The sequence below is a fragment of the Gymnodraco acuticeps genome, unplaced genomic scaffold (genome assembly GCF_902827175.1).
Source record: "Gymnodraco acuticeps unplaced genomic scaffold, fGymAcu1.1, whole genome shotgun sequence".
Lineage (NCBI taxonomy): Eukaryota > Metazoa > Chordata > Actinopteri > Perciformes > Bathydraconidae > Gymnodraco > Gymnodraco acuticeps.
Genome location: NW_022991154.1, coordinates 3,184,883 through 3,207,723, shown reverse-complemented (window position 1 = coordinate 3,207,723; position 22,841 = coordinate 3,184,883). Strand labels below are relative to the sequence as shown.

General features: G+C 39.6%; 1 protein-coding gene and 1 pseudogene across 1 annotated transcript; both read right to left on the bottom strand.

Annotated features, from left to right (window-relative positions):
* Nucleotides 1–1,423: 1,423 nt before the first annotated feature.
* Nucleotides 1,424–7,481, bottom strand: LOC117560470 (fetuin-B-like). The gene is made up of 7 exons (XM_034237320.1): nt 7,067–7,481; nt 6,783–6,896; nt 3,969–4,047; nt 3,577–3,743; nt 2,933–3,046; nt 2,588–2,722; nt 1,424–2,179 (listed from the first exon to the last, which is right to left on the bottom strand). Exons 1-7 carry the CDS (start codon nt 7,265–7,267, stop codon nt 1,922–1,924), a joined length of 1,068 nt encoding a protein of 355 aa, XP_034093211.1. The 5' UTR covers nt 7,268–7,481; the 3' UTR covers nt 1,424–1,921.
* Nucleotides 7,482–15,334: 7,853 nt separating this feature from the next.
* Nucleotides 15,335–20,811, bottom strand: LOC117560533 (annotated as a pseudogene).
* Between the last annotated feature and the right edge of the window lie 2,030 nt (nt 20,812–22,841).

Genomic DNA, 22,841 nt, shown 5'->3' with positions numbered 1-22,841 from the left:
GCAATTTGTTGCCTTTGATTCCTTTGTTTTTTTTATTTAAGGGAGTATGACAAACAACTGGAATTGGACATTATATTAACATTATCGTAGAATCAAAAGGCCTTGGGGATTTCTCAGTTTGTTTTACTTTATTTCCTGGCTTAACATTTTGTTGAAGTGTTCTAGTTAAAAATATATATGACTGTATACACTTTATTATTAATATTATCTTTAAAATAATTCCGAATTGATTAATTACTCATCATGATGTATTGTGTGTGTCGATTTGAAAAATGTAAAAAAAAAGATCAACCTCATTTCACATGCTTCTTAATACAATGTAGTAGCAGGGGCGGATCTAGAAAAAATATTCATGGGGTGGTAAGAGGGTGGCAGGAACATTTGAGGGGTGGCATCCACTGGCAGAAGTACATGCTGATTTAATCACAGTCATATCAATCAATGTTAACTTGGAAAGCCACACTATTTATATTTTAACTCAATAACATTAGGTGACATTATTGTGGCTCATCAGTAAAGCCTTAAAGGGGACCTATTATGCAAAATCCACTTTGTCCTGTCTGTTATACATCAACATGTGTCCCTTCTGTGTAAAGAGATTCTGAAAGTTTCAGGAAAAAAAATCCGCTCACTTTTTGTCCTGATCCATTTATATAAAAACCTGTCTGAAAATGAACTGATTTTGGCCACTTTGTGATTTGTTGGCTTGTGTAACCATTAGCCAATCGCCAACCAAGGTAACCCCCGCCCACCTTATCACCTGAATCTCCTCCTAGCACCATTGTGTTATTTTCAACCAAATATCTCTCAGAGGGGCCTGGGGAGTGGCTCCTTATTTTCATCTAAAGTAACAGACTGAGAATCAGCACTTTTGAGTGCTAGTGGAGCCGACACCGTGCTGCGCCACACTAACTGCACCACGCATTTGCGGCTCAGTTGAGGCTCCCTCCGCAAGATGAGGCCCCCTCCGCGAGGTGAGGCCCTGCGCAGTCTGCGTGATCTTCCTGTAGGGAGGGACGGCCCTGTGTTACCTTGTTATGGTTATATTATATTGGGCTATAATTACTAATCTCAGTGTTCGTGTGTTAATTGACCTTTCTGTTTGCTGGAAAATATTGTAACAACCTTTTCAGACACAATATTGTTGTTGGTTTTAAATTCCAACTCCAATCATAGCAATATGCATGTGGGGTCATTCCACAGTGCTGATTAAATGATACTGATTGTTAAAAAGATGACAAGATGATAGTCAGTGTTTGGATGTAAAAAAAAGAAGAAGCAAACTGCTCCTGAGGCAGCTGACCAATAGAGGGGGCAATTGCTGCAAAAACCTTAATAGAGTCAGAAAGCCTATAATTTAACATAGTTTTTACTTTTGAAAGGTATGAAACAAAAAAACTATAAAATGAATATACTGTACATGTTTTTGCCATTGTTATTGATCTTTATTTAATGTTGGACTTTAATCAAGCTTTAGATTTTGGAACTGTCTTTACCCATAATTCTACGGGAGATGTAAACAGGGCATATAATGTTGCAAGCTGTGGGCTACAACTTCAGCCACATTCTTTGTTAATATTTAGGCATTTTCCATTGAAAATATTTTTGAAATTCCCCTTGTGACACAACCAATTAGCTGTTTTTTAGAGGTAAAAAGTTAGATTTTTAAAAATCCCCCAAAAAAACCCACCATATATACATGTATTTGCATAATCTTCTAAATAGTTCCCATATTATGTGATACATTGATTCCTTGCTATGTAAATCAATGAATCAATCAAATATTATTATTTACACAGATTATTTACTGTCCTCCAATATTTTACATCCATCTTACAATGTATTGTCTATCTTAACTAATTACAACATGTAGAGCAAATGTAGCATTACAACTGATCAATGATCAACCGGTTCCAGACAATCAGAGCTTGAGTCTGTCCAAGCCCAGATTGTGTCTGTGGGGGCCGGGGCAGGAGCTGGCTGCTGGGGCAGATCTGATAGGAGCAGGCTGATCCACGACAGTCCCAAGGGAGCCCCGGGGCCTGGACACAGTGACGTCTGAGCTGGGTGTGATTGAATGCATGTGCTCGTGGGGGTGCAGGTGTGTATGGTTGTCGTGCTGATGCCCACCGTGCACACCGTCAGATTTTGCATGGGCCTGCTCCGCCACAACGGCAGCCTACAGGGGAGGAGAACAGAGACAGAGAAAAGAATGGATTACTATTTCAGTTTCTACTGTTCTTAGGAACCTAATAGGCAAAAATGTTGATGAGACCCCATAGACTCAATAACTGGACCATAATTTGTTTAAAGCTCCCCTATTATGCTATATTTGAACAATATAGTATAGGGCCATATCTATACAAAACATGTCTCTGAAGTGTTTTGTTCAAAATAACAGATTTCCCATACCCCTCTATTACCATACCCCGCTGATTCTGTATCAATAACATTAAGAAACACTCAAGCTTTCATGAATCAAAAAGGCCAAACAAAAGGCCAAATGGGTTAGAAGAATTAGTTAATTTGTTATGTCCTGTCGAAATCATGTTGTCCACATGTGGATCACTGCAGTTAAAGCAGGTACCTGAGGTTCGTAGATCTCACATGTCACGTCGACAGGCTTCCGGTTCTTAAATGAGCTGTTCTTCTTTCCCCCAGAGAGTCTGAATTCAAACTGTTCCTCATGGTCCAAGTGTGAGCCCAAACAGAAGCCTCTATGCTGAGAGAGAAGAAATCAAGAACAGTTGCTGTCGCAGCATGACAGGACTCCAATAGAGTCCAAGAGTAAGTACAGCACATCATGAATTTAGTCACTCTTAATAAGTGTGTGTGTGTGTGTGTGTGTGTGTGTGTGTGTGGTGTGTGTGTGTGTGTGTGTGTGTGTGTGTGTGTGTGTGTGTGTGTGTGTGTGTGTGTGTGTGAGACTCACTGCAAACTGACAGTCCATCGGTGGACAGTGACCTAATTCACTGGCATCTGTTGTCTTTGAACACACCGTCTCCACAATGGTGAACTCCACAAAATAGGCTGGACCAACAACCCACTGACAAAGCACACAAAGACATGATGCTTACACATTCACACAAACTTACTTAGGGAAACGTTACAAATCATTAGCCTATAATGCAAGCTTCATTATACAATATTGCACATTTCAGAATAAAATACATCATAATATTGGATTAGAATTATTCATACATTCATATGTTCATTACTTTCATCTGATGTGTCTTTTTTGAATGTTTAAAATTACATCTGCCTATTTACTGCTCATCAAATAAATGTAGCCATAAATGGGTCAATGTTTCCTTCTGAAATGCAGTGGAGAATTGTATAAAGTAGAAAAACATGTACCTAATAACAGTATTTGAGTATATATACTTAGTTACTTTACACCACTGCTACACGCACATGTTTAAGTTTACTACACACATGATAACTAGTTACATAAATAAAAATGGAAAGTACATTGGAAGTTAGTTAAGTCAAGATTTCTAAACTTTCTCAGTTAAAATAGTTGCACATATAACTACGAAACTCATCCCTGATTATTTAGTTGTTGTTTTTATTTACCTGTGAACTAGCTCTTGTAATGTTCTCCAGTGTAAAGTAGTTGGCCAGGCTACTATCTTCATTGAACCTCTGCAGGGAGAGATTGGCTGTCTCCTTGACGATGGGCTCATTCAGGTTGTCCGCTGTGGGACAGTCCGGACAAACACTAACCACTGCAGTGGGGGGAACTAAACGTCAAAGAACAATGAAAAGTGGAGAAAGTGTTTGTTGAGAATGTAACCCAGGCCCTTTGTACAGTTACTAACCTCCATTCAACCTATATAGAGAAATACTTCAATGTATGTCAGTAGTATCATCAATTATTAAAACTTAAAACTATATTACAAAATGAAAGCACTATCAAAATAAACTGGCAAAATACCTAATCAGTCTCAATGTTTCTGTTGATCTACCTTTACGAATTGCACAGGAGTAGCTTTGAAGTTTGACTTCAGCGTCAAAGGTGGCAGATAGCTCACACTCTCCATACACCTAAAGGAAACACCCAAAAACAGATTCAGTATAGATGCTGTATACATACAGTACATATAACCAAACTGGTTAGGTCAACATAGGTAACAAATGCAGGTTTTACAGAAAGTATATCTCTGGCATAAGTATTAAATCATATTTGAAAAGCAGATTGAGTTTTTGATAGGCTTTTGGGTTGAGGTTACGATTGAACAATTTTCTTTTTTTGCTTCATAGGTTTCTAACTGAGATAGATGACCCAAGAGTGTCAGCCAAGATAAAAGCTGTTCAAACTTTTTTAATGGTAAGGAAAGGACTCTTAATGCTTCCTCTCTTATCTCCTTTACTATATGTTACATTTGACGGTCCTGTAACAAAGTAAAGGAGATAATGCATAAATAACAACAACTGTCACTTCATATTTGTACCTGTAAAATGAAAGTATTTCCGTTTACAGGTTGAGTTTGGTTTTGGGCAGAATCCTTAGTTGAATTTAACAGCATTCAATTTGTCACTTCAATAATTTTCTATGTGTCACAGATGAAGTTATTTAAAAAATATTTATGGTTGCATAATGCTGTAGCATACTGTAAGAGCAAATTGATTCTCTCGGCACTGACTCTTTTAAAAATACTTTTGTCCTTTCAAGAAATCATGATGCGTTTCCTCAAGTTCAAGTAATAGTCGTTAAAGGTCCCATGTCATGATTTTCTGGTTATTAACCGTCCCCTTGTGTGTTATGTAGCTTTTTCTGCATGTAAACGGTCTGCAGAGTCAACAACTCTCAAAGTCAGTGGCGAGCCGTGACTTTTATACCTAGGCCCCTTCCCTCGAAAAAAAAGAAGAGATATTACGTCACAGCGTATACTTCAGCGGAATATCAATACAGCGGCACGGGGTGCAAAACGCATCAATGACAGCGACCCTCTACCACACAAAACAACATGATTTATATAAACACCTATCATGACAGGGCACCCACTGCCAAGTAACAATTACAAATGAATTAAGTCGGCACGGCGGCCCGCATTGAAAATGACTTCGGCCTACCTTTGATGATCAAATCACTTAAACACAAAGTCCATCCTCCTGTCCTTTTGGATGAAGCACTTGCGGGTCATTCAGCTGATCCTTTGCCATTCCAATTTATCATTGTAACTCAATCTTGAAAATGACTCGGTTAATAATTTCGCAACGATGTCATCACTATCACTGAAGTGAGCCATCATGAACGAACTTATGCTAATCATAAATCTATCGATTAGATTTATGATTCGATTAAAAGTAGGGTAGACATGTGGATATTATCCGGCTGAACAAAACGTGCATTTATCTAACAGGTTTGTTTTCCACAGACCTTATTTCGAGCTATTTTCCAAAATCCTATGGAGAAATCCCATTGTTTTCTGTCGGGGGAATTCGGGTGAAGCTTACTTCCGGGTTTTAGGACGCGTCACTGCACCACTTGCATAGACCTCACAGCGGGCGGAACTTGTCATAAAGTCCGCGAAAATAAAGCCCGCCCATTTAGAGGGAAGATATGATTGGTCAATTGTACTGTCATTTGACATTACGCTCTCATTGAGTTACTATAGCGGGCCCTCTGTGAATGTAGAGAGGGACCAACAAGCTCTCCCGTCTTCACATAACTCGCAGAGACGGCATTTAACCCTTCACATTCCAACAGAAACTGAACAGGCAGATTCGAAGGATTTATTTATTTGGAAATATTATTTTAAATACAATTAAATCAAGTTATTTTGGTAAAACTAATGAAAAATGTAACAACAAAAAAATATTAAAAATAATATTTAAAAAAAACGTTTTTTTTTTTAATGTTTTCAAATATTATTTTTTAGAATATCTTAGGCCCTCACAGAGGGCCTAGAGGGCCCTGACGGCTCGCCACTGCTCAAAGTACACCCTGTAGCGAGTAAAACTCTAACACAGAAAAGACCCATCTATGCTGCCCCAGAACGCCTCGTTGGAGATTTCTCTTTTTCCATTTGTTTCTTCCGCTCCGTGGATTGGTCCATTTTGGTTCCGGGAACCGCATGACGTCATGCGGTTCCCGGAACCAAAATGGACCAATCCACGGAGCTCCACACACACCAGGATCCCTTGGCGTCACTATCAAACGCAGTGGGGGGACCTTTAGCTTACATTTTCAACTAACAGGGCGTCCCATTGACTTGCATAGAGCTCCCTGGTTGGTAATAGACGAGTTGGGATCGTGGAGAAATGCTCTCCGCAGACCCATTCTCACAGCGTTTATAAACCTTTTTCTTACTCAATATAAAGCCACACTTTTTTTTTTTACTTCGGCTGTGAGTGTTTGTGTGTGCTCAGGATGAGTTTTGCGCTGTCTCACTGTATCGCCGACCCGGAAACCACACCAGTAAGCCAGCTCACTGAGCAGCGAGCCTCGCAACGTCCCAACCAATCAGAGCACACTGGGCTCACAGGGAGGAGGGCAGGAGCTCCAACAAGGCGTTTAGGGCAGAGAGTGAATACCGGTGAATACACATACTTTACAGAGATGCTGTATGAGAAACCAATGTGAGTTTGGAAAATTGCACAGTATAAATCTATTTTAGTATACCTCAACAATGGAATTATGATCAGAGAAATAGCCATGAGTAAATACATAATTATTTCAAGTATTGAATCGCTACTTTGTTTTGGTGTGCCTCCCAAAAAGAAAACCCTCAATGTGTTGATCTGACAGATTGAGGACATCACCGTGTGGTACTTACAGGGACATCACCAATATCCCTGACTTCACATTGTTTCCATGGTTTACTGCTGGTGATGTGGCATTTGGTCTCCATGACATCAATGGTCAGTTTGTACAGTGACACACCTTTCTCCTGCAAACACACACACATACACAGATACACATACAAATACTCATTTTAGTTTTCCTGTTATTTTAAGGTTGCTGGTCTACCTTCTTTCTACCAGTACTGTTGCATCTCTACTTGTGTTGATCCCTGTACACGATTTTTTTTTGTGTGCAGATGTGAATGTTCACCCTCACCTTTTCAGGAGTTTGGTTGAGGTCGTACAGTCTGTTAAGGCTCAGGATGTATCCGTTAGTCCGGTCCTGGTTGATCTGCTCCAGTGCCTCTTCCGCCACCCTCACCGCCTCAGGGTTAATGCAGCCTGGGGGATCTGCCCTGGCTTCCCCCCCCTGCTGCAGGAAAGCCAGACATAGGACTAGCAGGTACCCACGCATCATTTAAAACACATACACACACACACACACACACACACACACACACACACACACACACACAGATTTGGCCACACAAAAACCCTAATCGAATTAATGAATCCTATCCTGGTAGGTAATTTAACATTTAGGCTAACACAGGCCCTTGTTTGTAAATCTTCCTTGCAAGACCTGTAATCCTACTTTTTCCAGACAGGGTTTGGACAGACACTTGGGAGGCGCAGAATGGACTTTCCCCTCTTACCTAATAGATGAGCAAACAGCTGCTATCTGCTGCTCCATAGGCCAATTGCTGGCTCAGTCTGACGGAAGGGTCATAGTGCACCGGGGAACAGGCTAAATGAAACCAATGAATGAAAAGCTCCTACACCTAGTTTAATTTCTTTATTGTGATGCTATCATTGTAGACAATTCCAGAGAGCCTAATGAACACCACTGAAAATGTACAGTATGTTTTGGTTTTCAAGTACACAATGAAAGGTTTGTAGCTAGCTTTTTAGTATGGCAGATGCTGTAATCTTGGACTCAGCTAAATAACTTCTAGAAATGGTGAAAAGAAGGATAAAATGTAGACAACATTTAACTAAGAAACCCCAGTAAATCATTTTGGTTTCTAGCGCAGTTGGCTGTTTACATTTGTCGGAATTAGCTCTCACAATAAGTGCAAACAGCTAATCGTACTAGCAACAAATGCAACCAGATAATGTGCTAGCAATGGTGGAGCATGACTTTTATAGCAGACAGGCTATATATTGTTCACTTTTCATTGTTTTCATTGTTTTTCATTGCTTTTCATTGTTCACTTTTACGGGTTATTTTTATTTTTTTCTCCCTGTGTTTAATTTAGTCAGAAAACATCCACTTAGCATTTAGCTTACAAGCAAAATAATGGAAAATAATAGGGTATAAACTGTACACAATTGGTTTCTTCCATATGTTTTTTTTGTAAGAAGATCATCTTGTTGGCTGTGTCTTTTGACAACGTTTGGCAAAATATAGAATTTGGGATGAGCATATCAGAACAACAATGTACCATACAGTCAGAACTTTCTCCAATTAAACAAAGATAAAACTAAGGTAATGGTTTTTGGAGCCAAGGCAGAACATATAAAAGTTAGCGCTGAGCAATATTAAAAATGTTCAAAACAACAGATAAAGCCAGAAATATAGGTGTAGTCATGGACTCTGACCTGAGTTTCAACAGTCACATTAAAACAATTACTAAATCAGCCTACTATCACCTAAAGAATATTTCTAGGATTAAAAGACTAATGTCACAGCAGGATTTGGAAAAACTTGTCCATGCTTTTATCTTCAGTAGACTCGACTACTGTAATGGTGTCTTCACAGGTCTCACTAAAAAATCTATTAGAAAGCTGCAGCTAATTCAGAACACCGCTGCTCGAGTCCTCACTAACCCCTCGATTCCACCGGGTCCGTCTGCGTCGCGTAACGGTTTCGCCACGGTTTTGGTCCGGCCTCCTCCGCCGTCATACCCTACCGCGTTTCAGAAGCATTTCAGAAGCGTAGCGTCTTGCCTGTCGGCTCGTAGTTTTTGTTGATTTGGGCATATATCCTGGACAGGCTACTTTGTACAGACAAAGTTAATAATAATTGTAATATCCCAGTTATAAACGACATGAATAAAATATGTGTTGCTGTATTTTAGTGGTAAAAAAATGCATTCATCATCATAATTATTCTATATAATTATATTCGCTCTCAGTTTGTACGTGTAGACGATGAATCTTCCACGCAAACCAAAGTTAGCCATGGAGTGCCACAGGGCTCAGTGCTCGGACCTATTTTGTTCACATTATATATGCATTCGTTAGGCAATATTATAAGGAATCATTCTGTAAATTTTCATTGTTATGCGGATGATACTCAACTATATTTATCCATCAAGCCTGATGAAATTAATCATCTAAATAACATTCAAGACTGCCTCAAGGACTTAAAAACGTGGATGACCTTAAACTTTTTGATGTTAAACACGACCAAAACTGAAGTTATTGTACTTGGCCCGAAGAATCTACGAAACAAATTATCTAAAGATATACTAACTATGGATGGCATTAATTTGGCCTCCAGTGAGACTGTAAGGAATCTTGGTGTTATATTTGATCAGGATTTATCCTTTAACGCCCACATAAAATCAATTTCAAGGACCGCCTACTTCCATCTACGTAACATTGCAAAAATCAGGCATATCTTGCCTCAAAACAATGCAGAGAAACTAGTCCATGCATTTGTTATTTTAAGGCTGGATTATTGTAACTCCTTATTATCAGGGTGTACCAAGAAGTCAGTCAAGTCGCTTCAGCTGATTCAAAATGCTGCAGCTCGTGTACTAACCAGATTTAGGAAAAGGGACCACATTACTCCTGTTCTGGCTGCCTTACACTGTCTCCCTATAGAACACAGGATAGAATTTAAAATTATTCTTCTCGCCTACAAAGCCCTTAATGGGCAGGCGCCATCTTACTTAAATAACTCATTATACCCTACTGTCCAACTAGGGCATTGCGTTCCAATAATGCAGGGTTGTTGGTTGTTCCTAGAGTTTCTAAAAGTACAATGGGGAGCCATAGCCTTTTCTTATCAAGCTCCACATTTGTGGAATCAGCTTCCAGTTTGTGTTCGGCGGCGGCAGACAGCCTATCCGTTTTTAAGAGTGCGCTTAAGACCTTCCTTTTTGATAAAGCTTATAGTTAGGGCTGATTAGATTCAGCCCCTAGTTTAACTGATATAGGCTTAGTTTGTCGGGGGACATCTTACTTCTTCCTTCTCTCTGTCTATACCTGTAGTACTCTCATGTTCCGATTAACCCAGCTTCCCCAAATGTCTTTCTTTTTGGTGTCTATATACGCCGGGATCCGGAGTCATGGATGATCCTGTTGCTGCGGTCCTGTGTCCTGGATCGCGAGCCCTGGATCTTGAGTCGTGGCTGTGGTCCTGGATCATAAGTCCTGGATGGATATCCTCGTGGATTCATCTTCCTATTATACACACATGCATTTCCAAACATTTGGACTACCTATGTTGCAAATGTATTATCTTTTCAATTTACAACACGGCATCTATTGCACGTCTGTCCGTCCTGGGAGAGGGATCCCTCCTCTGTTGCTCTCCCTGAGGTTTCTCCCATTTTTCCCTTTAAACTGTGGGTTTTCTCCGGAAGTTTTTCCTTGTACGATGTGAGGGTCTAAGGACAGAGGGTGTCGTATTGTCATACTGATATTCTGTACAAACTGTGAAGTCCACTGAGACAAATGTAACATTTGTGATATTGGGCTATATAAATAAAACATTGATTGATTGATATATATATAATGTACACAGTGCCTGTAAACCGGAGGAGAACGCTGGCATTTCTCCTCCTACTTGAAAGACTACGGAGGGATAGGATCTGCAAATTAGTTTATTTGGGGGATGGACCGGATGCTGTCACCGATCCACTTCCTGCCCGCTGCCTCTGCAACGCCTCGCGTCGAAAAATATAATTCAGCAAGGATCGCAGCCTCTCTAGTCAATGGGTGCTATTCAACCAGACGCGCCGCGCAACGGCTCAGAAGCGTCCCAGCGGCGTCTCGTCGCTATATATATATATATATATATATATTAGCTGTACACTTTACGAATATAATAGTTTTTTATGGACACATTTACCATTCAATCTCGTCCAACTGATCTTGCAGCTGTCACTCCTCGGCTCTTGGTAGTTCAGGCATTTATCAAACCTGGCAACTCCGGGCTTCCTGGCAGCTGTCAATCAAAGTCCAGTGGCTCCGCCCCAAAGTGCCAGAAACTTTTCACGCGCGCGTAGACAGACTCCGCGAGCGAGTGAGGCTGACGCTCCCGCACATAGCCGCTCGCGGGGGTTTAATCTGCGCGCGAGGGTCATTTCATGCGCGTGTAAAAGCACATTTTCCGCTCGTGAGTAGCTTGTTTTGCGCGCTAGAATATTGACCCAAATCTGACTCCAGAGGAAGGGCTCTGTAAGGAAGTGGTAGATTTTTTTCCGGCTGTGTATTTTCAAATTCTAGCGCACTCGAGCTGGGTTGCGTTCCGATAATCCAAAAATCAGCTCCTAAATTCTAGACTCTATCTCCTATTCCTTGACCTCTGAGTGAAACGTCACGGGGTTAAGGGATAGTGGATAGGAGAATTCAAAAGGATTTAGGAGAAGAGACTGCGGTACTTTAGAGAATCCGAATGCACTTTCACTATCCGACGTGTTTATGATGCGCCAGCGGACGTCATGAATGTGCGTCTGCTGCTGTGGGGAAACTATGGAAACTACAGTATTTCTATACAGCGGACTACAACATGGATGTTTATAAGAACGAGGGACTACTGTAAACTCAGAGACTCTGCCACCGTGCTCTGATGCTGTTGCTTTATGCTTTTATGAACGTGGACAACAGAGAACCATATTCTTCATGACCAAGTTGAATTTAAATAAAAAAGGAAAGTTAAACTTATGCTCGTCACCCTCTCCCTCCGGTCCACATTAATACAAATGATCCCAATACGTATGATTGTATGAACTATGAAAATATCTTAAAATCAATACAAATGTATTTATTATAAACGTTAGTCCTTCACATCTATCACTGTGTATATCACCATTCAAACATCTTTTAAAAGTTGAACAAAACCCCACACAGCTCAGTAAAGACTGTGAGATGTTGACTTTATTTGATCATTTCAGTAAAAACTAACGTTCATATTCTCTTTTTGATTATAATACTGATGAACGTTCAGAAAAAAAGCACTTTGGCAACTTACCACATACGTTTTAAAATGCTTAATAAGCACCGTAACTTTCATGATATAATTTCTCGGTCATAATCGGTTGTTTCCGTGAACGGCCGACTGTTGTGATGGCAAATGCTGCGGCTGCAATGCATTGTGGGGCAGCATTTTCTCCTCTCCTTTCGGTTAGGGAGGTCCAGTGGTTCCTAAGCTAAAGGAGGTTATAAAGGAAGTTTGAAACCTCCTTTCCTTTCATTTGGAGAATTGGAACGGCACTTATCATGGCTGCCAGTGACGTACTTCCGGGTCATTTCACTCCGTTAGGAAGGTTCCTAAGCTAAATGGACTATTGGAATGCAACCCGGGTATCTCCAAAATTACCTACCCCACCTTTAACTGGGAATTACCAAATGTGTTTGTTAAGCGTGGGTTGTGTTTAATGTCTAGAGCAGTGGTTCCCAAACTTTTTGTGCCCAAGGCACACCAAAGGACAAGTAAAAATCTCAAGGCACACCTATTGTGCAAAATAGCCCTTATAACACGTGTTATCACTCATATCATGTAAAATATCTGTACATGTGCATAATTATGTACTAATGCCAAATAAAATGTGACAAAGACAACTATATTACTCATGAAATATTTATTAACGAAATATTTCAGAAATTAATTTGAAACTTTATCAAATTAGGCTTCATCAAAGCAGCAACACACTCATTTAAACCAGACAGGTCACAACATTAACATTTCAGCAATCAGCATTGAAACATGTGCTATTGTAAATATTTTGCCGATTTACAAATGAGTGAGATACATGTGCCTGTCGGGCGCGCAGAATTTTGTAATCCTTGGTGGCACTGAGGAGAGGGCCACTCGCAAATCCTGTTCAACAGAGAGCCGTGACCTCCTGTTGTTCTTCATGTAAATCAGAGTAGAGAACGCCAACTCCAGAGATGGGGTCATTACTAAAAAAAAATGTAATATATTACATATTACTTTTTTTAAAAGTAATATATTAAACTACTTCGTTACTATCTACATAAAGTAACTCGTTACTTTACTCGCCGAGCACGTACGAACTTGCGCATGCGTGAGTGGCAATAACTCTCCTTACCAGCAGGTGGCGGTAGTGTGTATTTGTCATTCAAAACAGGCAACAACCGGAAGACAGAGAAGAAGAACAGACTGCGTGATATAAACAAACAACAAATAGCGTGTGCGGTAGCTTCACCTTAGCATGTGTTCTTTGCAGGTGTTTGTTGAAGTTTGACGTGGTGTTTGCAGCAGTGGATAACAGCTTCTGGCCTGGACAGTTTGCACCTCACCGTCACATTCCTGTCTATTCTTCGGACGAACTCAAAATAATGGGCATACCTCTTTGTAGCTTTATATGTACGTAATCTGCGCGATTTGCGCATCCACATCTCCACGTGCAGTGCTACATAAACATGGCTGAGTCAGCGATAACTTTCGAGGGGTGGAGGTCTGCCCATTACTTTGAGTTCGTCCGAAGAATAGACAGGAATGTGATGGTGAGGTGCAAACTGTGTCCAGGCCAGAAGCTGTTATCCACTGCTGGAAACACCACGTGGTCAAACCTCAACAAACACCTGCAAAGAACACATGCTAAGGTGAAGCTACCGCACACGCTATTTGTTGTTTGTTTATATCACGCAGTCTGTTCTTCTTCTCTGTCTTCCGGTTGTTACCTGTTTTGAATGACAAATACACACTACCGCCGCCTGCTGGTAAGGAAAGTTATTGCCACTCACGCATGCGCAGTTCGTACGTGCTCGGCGAGTAAAGTAACGAGTTACTTTATGTAGATAGTAATGAAGTAGTGTAATATATTACTTTTTTTAAAGTAATACATTTATAATTTGTAGTTCAGGACCATGGACAATGCAGCTTCCTTGCATTGACAGTTCTCTGTGCTGAATTTCTGCTGAGTTTCCTTTGCCTCATTTTTAATGTTGTGACCTGTCTGGTTTAAATGAGTGTGTTGCTGCTTTGATGAAGCCTAATTTGATAAAGTTTCAAATTAATTTCTGAAATATTTCGAGTAATATAGTTGTCTTTGTCACATTTTATTTGGCATTAGTAAATAATTATGCACATTTACAGATATTTTACATAATATGAGTGATAACACGTGTTATAAGGGCTATTTTGCACAATAGGTGTGCCTTGATATTTTTACTTGTCCTTTGGTGTGCCTTGGGCACAAAAAGTTTGGGGAACCACTGGTCTAGAGAACACTGATAAGAGCTGTTTGCAGATTGTGCAAAGGTTGATTTAGTAGGCAGTACGTCCATGTCTGCAGAGTCACTCTGTACACACATTGACTGAGTTTAGTTTAACCGTTTTACGTAATGTGTTTGTGAAAGCTACAAAAAAGTTAACAAATATGTATGTCCTCTGATGTTGTGTTTGTCTACTAGCAGGATATCATAGGCCTATAGGACTTTAGCATCCAGTATGCACCCAATATTATGATCTTTTTGGAATTCCTTAATATTTTAGAACATTTTCATATAATGGTTTATCAACTCCTCAAATAGCCTATTCCATGTATACAGCCCTCATTTTTAAAGATGCTATACCATTGCATATTTTTGTCTGAAACCAATGACATACAAAATGCAGTGTAACAGTATTTAGACATTTAAAAAAAGATTACTCTGTTGACTGTGAAGGTCTGCACTTTATCACTGCTTATCAATGTTTGCTTGTTCTAATAGATGGTGTGCTTCAGCTCAATTTCAGACTGACAATTCAAACTTTATCTCATACGTTAAACAAAATACCACTGTTAACAGTTCTAAATATGTGCCATACATGATTTAAGTCACACATATACTTGGTTATTATCAGAATGCCTCCTAAAAAATATATTTTCATGCATTTTTTTCTTCAGGCCACTACTGCCTTTATTGAAGAGAAAGAGTTGAAAGGGCGAGACATAGGGGATGACATGAGGAAAATTGTCCCAGGCCAGATTCAAACCTCAGTCCTCTGCACAGGGACCAAACTCCAGTAAATAGGCCGCCAGCACGTGAACTATACGGCAGCCCTATTTCACTTATTTTGATGTACTTCAGTACATTTTAGGCAAATCAACAAAATAGCCACCAAGGGCAGTTAGTAACATAGCCAAAAACATTTTAGGATTATTTCATGCTGTTTCGTTTGAAGCCATTGACAGTGAGAGATCAGTGACAGGAAACACAGCAATGCTGGGGTTGGTGCACTGAGTCATCACAACATGGATTAACTTGGTCTTAAAAACAATACAAAAAAACAAACACTGGATGGTTATTTGTGGAAAGCATTTTATTATGGTGTGCAGCCAAAACACTGATATCAGTCAAATGTCATGTTTACCGGTTTGGTTAAACAGCGACTCATTATGAAGATCAATAACGTTGATGGTTCCCCTATGTAAATGTTTGCCATTTTGTTGTCAGTTTCAACAATTTTGTCATCTTCAAGGATTGTAAACAGGAATGACCAGTTGTGTTTTTAACGTGAACATAGTGTTTTTTTTATCCTCTTGCCATTTATCAGATGGTTGAACAAAAGAGAGACAGGAAATGTTACATGTAATGTGCTTTTATAAAACCATCATGTCGCCCAAAGAAGCTATAGTAAGCAGTCATGGCGTGTCTGAAGCAAAATGTGTAAAATGTTTTTCTGTCTTCTCTTTAATCCATGTCTTTGTTTGATTTTTTTTCAGTTCCATTGTGAGTCCCAAGAGCTGACTTATGCGGATCTCTTGAACTGGGGGTCCTCAGCGAAGAGTTTCTCCGCCAGGGTTGTTCCAGCTGCTGCAGGGACGCACTGAGCCGAGAATGCAGTGGGGTAGGCCTCGATGGTGGGCTCTGCTTGTCCGGGGATCTGGGGGTCGGGCTTGAGGTTCAGGGTGACTCCCACCTCACCCGGGGGGACTTCGGGGAAAATAGGCAGGATCATGGGCTGGTCCACTGCGGGAATCATCTTCACCATGCCCTCTGGGTTGTCGTGGGATGCATTCTCGTGTTCGTGTTTGTGGTGATGGTGGGTGGTGCTCGTGCTCGTGCAAGTGGGAGTGCTTGTGGTCGTGATCCAGAGACACCTCGTGGTCGTGCTCGTGGGTGTGCTCACTGTCGGCGTGCTTGTAGTTGTGGTGCTGGTTGGGGCACAGTCGTCGCTATGGTTGTGCGCCTTGCTGTGGTGAGTGTGCACGTGATCGTGCCGTGCCCGTGGTCGTGGGAGTGGGGCGTGAGCGTGCCTGTGGCCGCCAGTGTTCATGTTCGTGGTCGTGCGTGTGGTGGTGGTCGCTGTTGTCTGCGTGCTGCTTGGTTTTGTCGTGATTGTCGTGGCTCTTGGTGTGGTCGTGAGCGTGGTCGTGTGTGTGTGCGTCGTCGGTGGCGTGTGCGTGGTCATGGTCCTGGCTGTGTGGATGTTTGTCTGTGTGGCTGTGGTCGGTCTCTCCGCCCAGCTCGTGGTGTTTCTTCTCTCTCTCAGCAGCCTTGAGAAGACGTAAAAGATAAAATGAGTAATGTTGGGGACATAGAAAAAGTGGTAAGTAAATTGGTGCAATTTAAGCTATATTCATATATTGTACAGTACATACTGTTTTCTTGCTGTATTTTTTCACATTTTATAGGAATTTTCTTCAACTATGTCTTCTAAAGACCAAACATTAAGTTCATAACGCGAATTCAGAGCTGTATTTTGATTCAAATTGTGAAGCAGAATTGCATTTCAGTACAATTTGCATCTTATTTGTGTAGGTTCAGTCATTGTGTCCATATGATATAATTGTTATCACTAGATAATTGCTATAGTCATAATTTTAAATAATATGATGTTATTATATAATTGAATGCCAAAACTATGAAAATCAGTTGTAATAAATCTCATGCTACTGCTGGCTAGTGCTCCAACACATCGGACATGATAGGCTAGAAGGTAAGCAGCTGACCCATCATAACAGCGCTGGCCAGTGTACCAATCAGAGCAGACTGGCTCTGGTTTAAGACAGATATAGAAATAAAGAGCCTTTTAAACATTAAATAAGAATATAAACCTGAAAATGAGCATAATAGGTCCCCTTTAAATCAAATAATCTACAGCTACAGAAAGACTTTATACAATGAAATCAATGTGACACTTTGTATTTGGTCCTGGCTTAATCTTACCTCTGGCTCAAAGGTCTCACAATCTTCACTTGGCAAAGCTTCCCCAGTTGGAGAATAAAAGAGCCTGGCCTGACAGTGTCCCTTGTGCTGAGGGGAGAATACCAAGATAAATAAGTTAGAGAATTGTAATACTTTAAAAGAGAAGTTGTTACACAAAAGGTACTGATCCAGAGATTTACATGAAAAAAGCAGAATTCATACTGGAGCGTTTAAAATCTTTCAAATGAATCCTGATTTATTACAGGAATGCCAAAATGAAAACTTTATTTAATTTAAAACAAATGAAATAAACAACCCATATGACTAAGATATAGTGTTGAAAAATAAATGTTTTCATGACTCACAGAGCGAACCTCGCAATCCATGAAGGGGCAGTCATCAGATGCTGCAGAGCTCCTGGGGCAGGGTGGTCTCCTGATGGTGTAGTCTGCATTGTATACATCGACATGGCCATCTGGTGACAAACACACCCATAACAAAAGAAGTTGGTCAAGTCGCAAGTGAATGCATTACAATAAGATGATTGTTCAAAGCGGCGGTCGGTCATGGGGATAGAGAGGGAATTAGTTGTATGTAGTCAGATTCTGGAACCTTGATACTCTGGATGATTAGAGGATAATTTAATAATGACATTTTGAAACAATTGATGACATAAATCCAAGGTGTCAACAGGATTATGCTGTTAGCCTCCCCCAAGGAGATAATGTCTGTTTCTCAGCAGGATTCATAAACCAAGGAAGGACCCATTACATTTTGGATCATGCATGCATTATTCAACTTTTTGAACATTACAACATAGGACGTTTGGCCTCGTCTTAAACGTACCCCGGCTTTAGCACGGTTTGATTTTGAGCAGAGCGAAGCGATTGGCCATTCCGCCTCATGTTGTTGAACCTCTCCAGTGAAAGAAACACAGTCTTCTTAATCTCAGCATCTTCCATGTCCGTAGGAGTAGGACAGTCAGGACATAGCTCTGCCACGCGAGCTGAAGGAACTGAGCAGAGAGAAAATCCCGAAATGTCAAAAGACTGTTTTGCACTGAACAAAATATCAGGCTCATTTTACCACATTTTGAGGCTTATAGGTTCACTTCTACTTAGAAATCTGGCAAACTTATTAAGATTCAACTAAATAAAGTAGAACTTAACAAAAAATATTTACCTGGTCTGACGACACACTGGTATTTGTAGAGGCGCACGACCCTGTGCACCTTGCTGATGAAGATGGCAACCTTGCATTGTCCATACACCTGCAGAGACCAATACAACAATAATTGATTATACTGCAAACATTAAATAGAATCGACTCATATTGAGATTTTTTTTGTATTATAGTAATTTAAAGGTTCATAATATAATAACTACTTTTATGGAGCAACAGGAAAGTATAATGTGAGTCTTGACGTAATAAAAAACTGATAAAACAAGGCTGAACAGTACCACACAACTTGCACAAATGTGGAATTTTGTGTTATCCCTTTTCAGTGGTGGAAAGTAAATAAGTACATGTGCTCAAGTATTGTACTTAAGTACTTTTTTCACATATTTGCAATTTACCTAAGTAATTTCCATTTATTTTCTACTTTATACTTTTACTCCACCTAATTTTAGAGGTGAATATCATACTTTACATGTATTTTAACACTCACAGTTACTGTGGACATACAGTATTAACACTTACTGTATAAGCTGATGTGGTATAATAAATAAATACTGTACTTCTAATGTACACAGTATCTAATTTGGTCCACATGAACCAACAGCAACACTAAAATGCTTTTACAAAATACAAAATACAAATAATATAATACAGTGAAAAGATACATTCTGCCTAATGAGTGCTTTACTTTGATACTTTAACTACATTTAGCTGATACTTGTTCTGTACTTTAATATTATTCTGAAATGGGCCATTGTGCAGAATGAGTCCTTTTACTTTTTGTACTTTGAATACATTTTTGTACCTTTACTAAAGTTACATTTTGTAATCACGACATTTGCTTGTATTTGAGAATTTGAAGACCATAGTATTTGTACTAAAGGATCAGATTACTTCTTTCAACACTGTCACTGTTTAGGGAGGGGGAGTGCATGTAAAAGTGTGTGCGTCAACGAGTGTTTTCTGACGGTGTGTCCTCGTCGGGGCGAGCCTCACAGGACTTCCGATCGCTCCTGCTTCCGAACACTGCAGTTGGTCTCCACAACATCCAGAGTCAGGTAGAAAACCACGCCAGTCTCTTCCTGTAAACACACACACAGAACTCATTATCAGAACGTCATTATGCAAATGATCTTCCAGTGGTTAGAAGGTTGGGTTATTGTGTGACAGTACACGTGGCTGGTGATAAATGAAGACCCTAAAAAAAAGTTGTTCTTATCAGATACCGATGCTTACATGACAAATGTATCCATCCAATAACTTTGGTATCACCTGATGTCTTTAACACAATCAATCTGTCTGCTACTACACAGCAGACACATCATTTATCTCTGGATTAAATGTCTGATGTCTGAAATGTAATTGCTCTCATAACTAATTCCTAATGAATATAAATACATAAGGGAAATTACAGATTCTTATCATCTGAGTCATTTGTTAAGTGCTAGAGGTTATCAGATTTATGGGACCATACAGATGAGCTCCGGCAGACTGATTGATTGTTTTTCAAAAGAAATATCCCATTTAGTCATTTTCTTTTAATCATCTCTTTTGACTTTTCCTTGCCTCAGCATTTCTTTTATTTTCAATTATAATAAGCAATCTCTTAGCACATGTTTGAAGACAGTTTGAGATAAAAACCTTCTTTTTTTCAGGGTATATTCATTATTTAATTGTCAACTTAATTGTAGACAGACACTCTATTACCATTGCCATCAGACATGATTGCAACCTTATTTAAAGTATTCATTTCTAAGTTAAAACTAAATTTAACATTTATATAGATATATCATATTTTTGAAAGTAAATATTAGGAAGAAAATCTAGATTATTACATTTCAAATCTTTTTGACATCGAAGCACTTTCGTGTTTTTTTGTGGATTCTAATTATGGAATACCAACTTGTACAAACAAAACATCATCCACAACAACATGTACATGTTAATGAGTTGCCTTGTTTTGGTATAAAACCAAATGTAGATAGGTTGCTTCTGATTGTGTCTCTACATTACAACTAAGAAATGTAGAGTGGTTGATGGATTTTGCCCATGAAAGACAGCCTGATAATATAACCTTCCTCCCTTATTATATCTTCATATGGACTCACATGTTTGGTCATATGCACATTGGACAGGTGGTGCAGAGCGAAGATGTAGCCCTCCTGCCGGTCCTGGTTGATCTTAGTGATGGCGAGTCCTGCAGCACCCTTTGCAGATGCGTCTTCACACGATCCTTCCTCGATGCCAACAGTCTCCACCGGTGCAGCGCGGACGCATCCCAACGCCAACAGCAGCGACAACAACACACAGTGCTTCATGGTTAAAGGCCTGGTCAAAAAACAGGCACAGGTTAGTGGGAAAGATGAGAGGAGGCCTTTTATATCCTGCTACTGTTCACTGTAAGAACACCCTCACTCCCACAATCACAAAACCACTGCCCCTTGTGTCATTTCAGGTAAACATAACCATTGAACCCTTAACTTAAACGCATGGTCATATCTTGGATCCTGCATCGGTTGATATATATCCCAACCAATCAGCTACTGTGGTGACTTGCACAGTGGAGCTTATCATGTTTGTTAGATAATGGGCCCTGCAGTCCCGCCACTTTGGATCAACAGGGACAGTGAGGGGGCTTAAAGTCCCTTGATACAATCTTGGCCCCCATTCCCTGCTCAATAAAGCACTATAAACAAGATTGGATAACACAGTGGTCATCATCTAGAAGTTAATAATGAAAAATAATCAAACTGAGTTCTTAGAAGTCCATTTAAACACATTTGACAGCTATAGTAGATACTGTATCAGGTCACCATTGTCTTTAAATGGTTTCACACCAGGGGCAGATACGCCATGATTGTATCACAATATCATAGCCAGTCACATTTCTGTGGTCTTGTATCTCATAGCATCTCTAGCTCTGATGTTTAGATCTAACTTTGAAAAGGGTGATGTTAGTTTTCCCTTTTCATGTTTTCATACAGCACACAAAAACAAACAGGTTTTGGACCAAACTTCTTCACAAAGACAGAAAAAAACATTTATGTACATAGAATACTTGGATATAAAAAGAGATTCAAGTAGAAACACAACACATATTCTGTAGTACCACCAAGTTACAAGACAGCACATGATACTTCATGAAGACTCCTGTACTTTTACTAGTAGGATTTTGAACACAGGAAATAATTGCTCATATTACTCATTAAAAAAAGTATCTCTGCATTGATGTTCGATACTTTTAATCACAGTAAGTCAAGGATCTGAGTACTATAACTACACAAACCATCGTAATTTAATTATTTATTTACTTTTTGTTCAATGGCAACTTTCTTTGGACATGCAGCTATCTGCAGTATTGTGATGCCTCATTTTTCCCCTTGACCTTTTTGAATATTTTAACACAAGCTTTCCCTACCTTTCCTTAGCTAAGAGTTTTCAATTGTTTAGGATTAAGACTAAATATTTAAGAAATACTTTATAAATCCACAAGGGGAAATTACATTTGTCCTGACCCTTTTCACTCTGTTGTTATTGACATGACATCACACACATACTTTAACCACACTGTATTCATGTTTTGGTAGCCAAGTGCATATACTGCTATGATAATTATATTCTGATTCTGATAACTGTTTGTTTTAAAAAAGAATCACATGACTCAATGTTAACCAGGGTTTTCAGTCATTAACACTTTGGTTTAAAGCATCATACTCATTCTAAACAACTTTTTTAACTTTGTATTGGAAGCTGTGGAGAATTAAAGCAGAAGACATGAGCGGAGAAAGTATTTTGCGTTGGCTCTTTCCTGACTTCAGTCGTTGGTAGCTCCCATATCAACTGCTGAAACTGATGGTTAACTTTCTGCTGAGAAACATTTGACCTTTGTTATAAACAAAATAACAATCCATGGAATCACACGGCTAAAAATCGATAGTTCTCTTGCAGCTGCTGTGTTGCAATAATCAGATACACTTACGCAAGATACATAATTGTTGGGGACACTAACACCCATACCATACATGTCAATCGAATTAAAAGCTTGAAATAACTGATAAAGATTACACCAGATGATAAGTGAAAAACAAGTTAAGGTTTAGCAGCCGAAAGAAGTGAAACTTACTTACAGAATGTTGTGTTCCAAACCAGAAGTCATCATGCCAATGGCAATGATCTTATTTTTGACTGATTCAACATGATGTTTTGTGTCGGAGAAAAACAAACATGACAAGGTTACACGTTGGTAGATTAAATACAAAATATTTGAGATTATGCAAGGGAAGGCCATGTGGCAAGACTGTCTATGTATGCAGTAGGGCGAGGTGACACTGACAACCGCAGTCATATTTAAAATGATTTGATCTTAAGGTAGTAGAGGTGTAATACTATATTATTCAAAGTTAGGATCTTCAAATATTAATTGCCAAAAGGACATTAATGTTACTTTACAATACTTTCAAGATGGAAAAATGGGCATG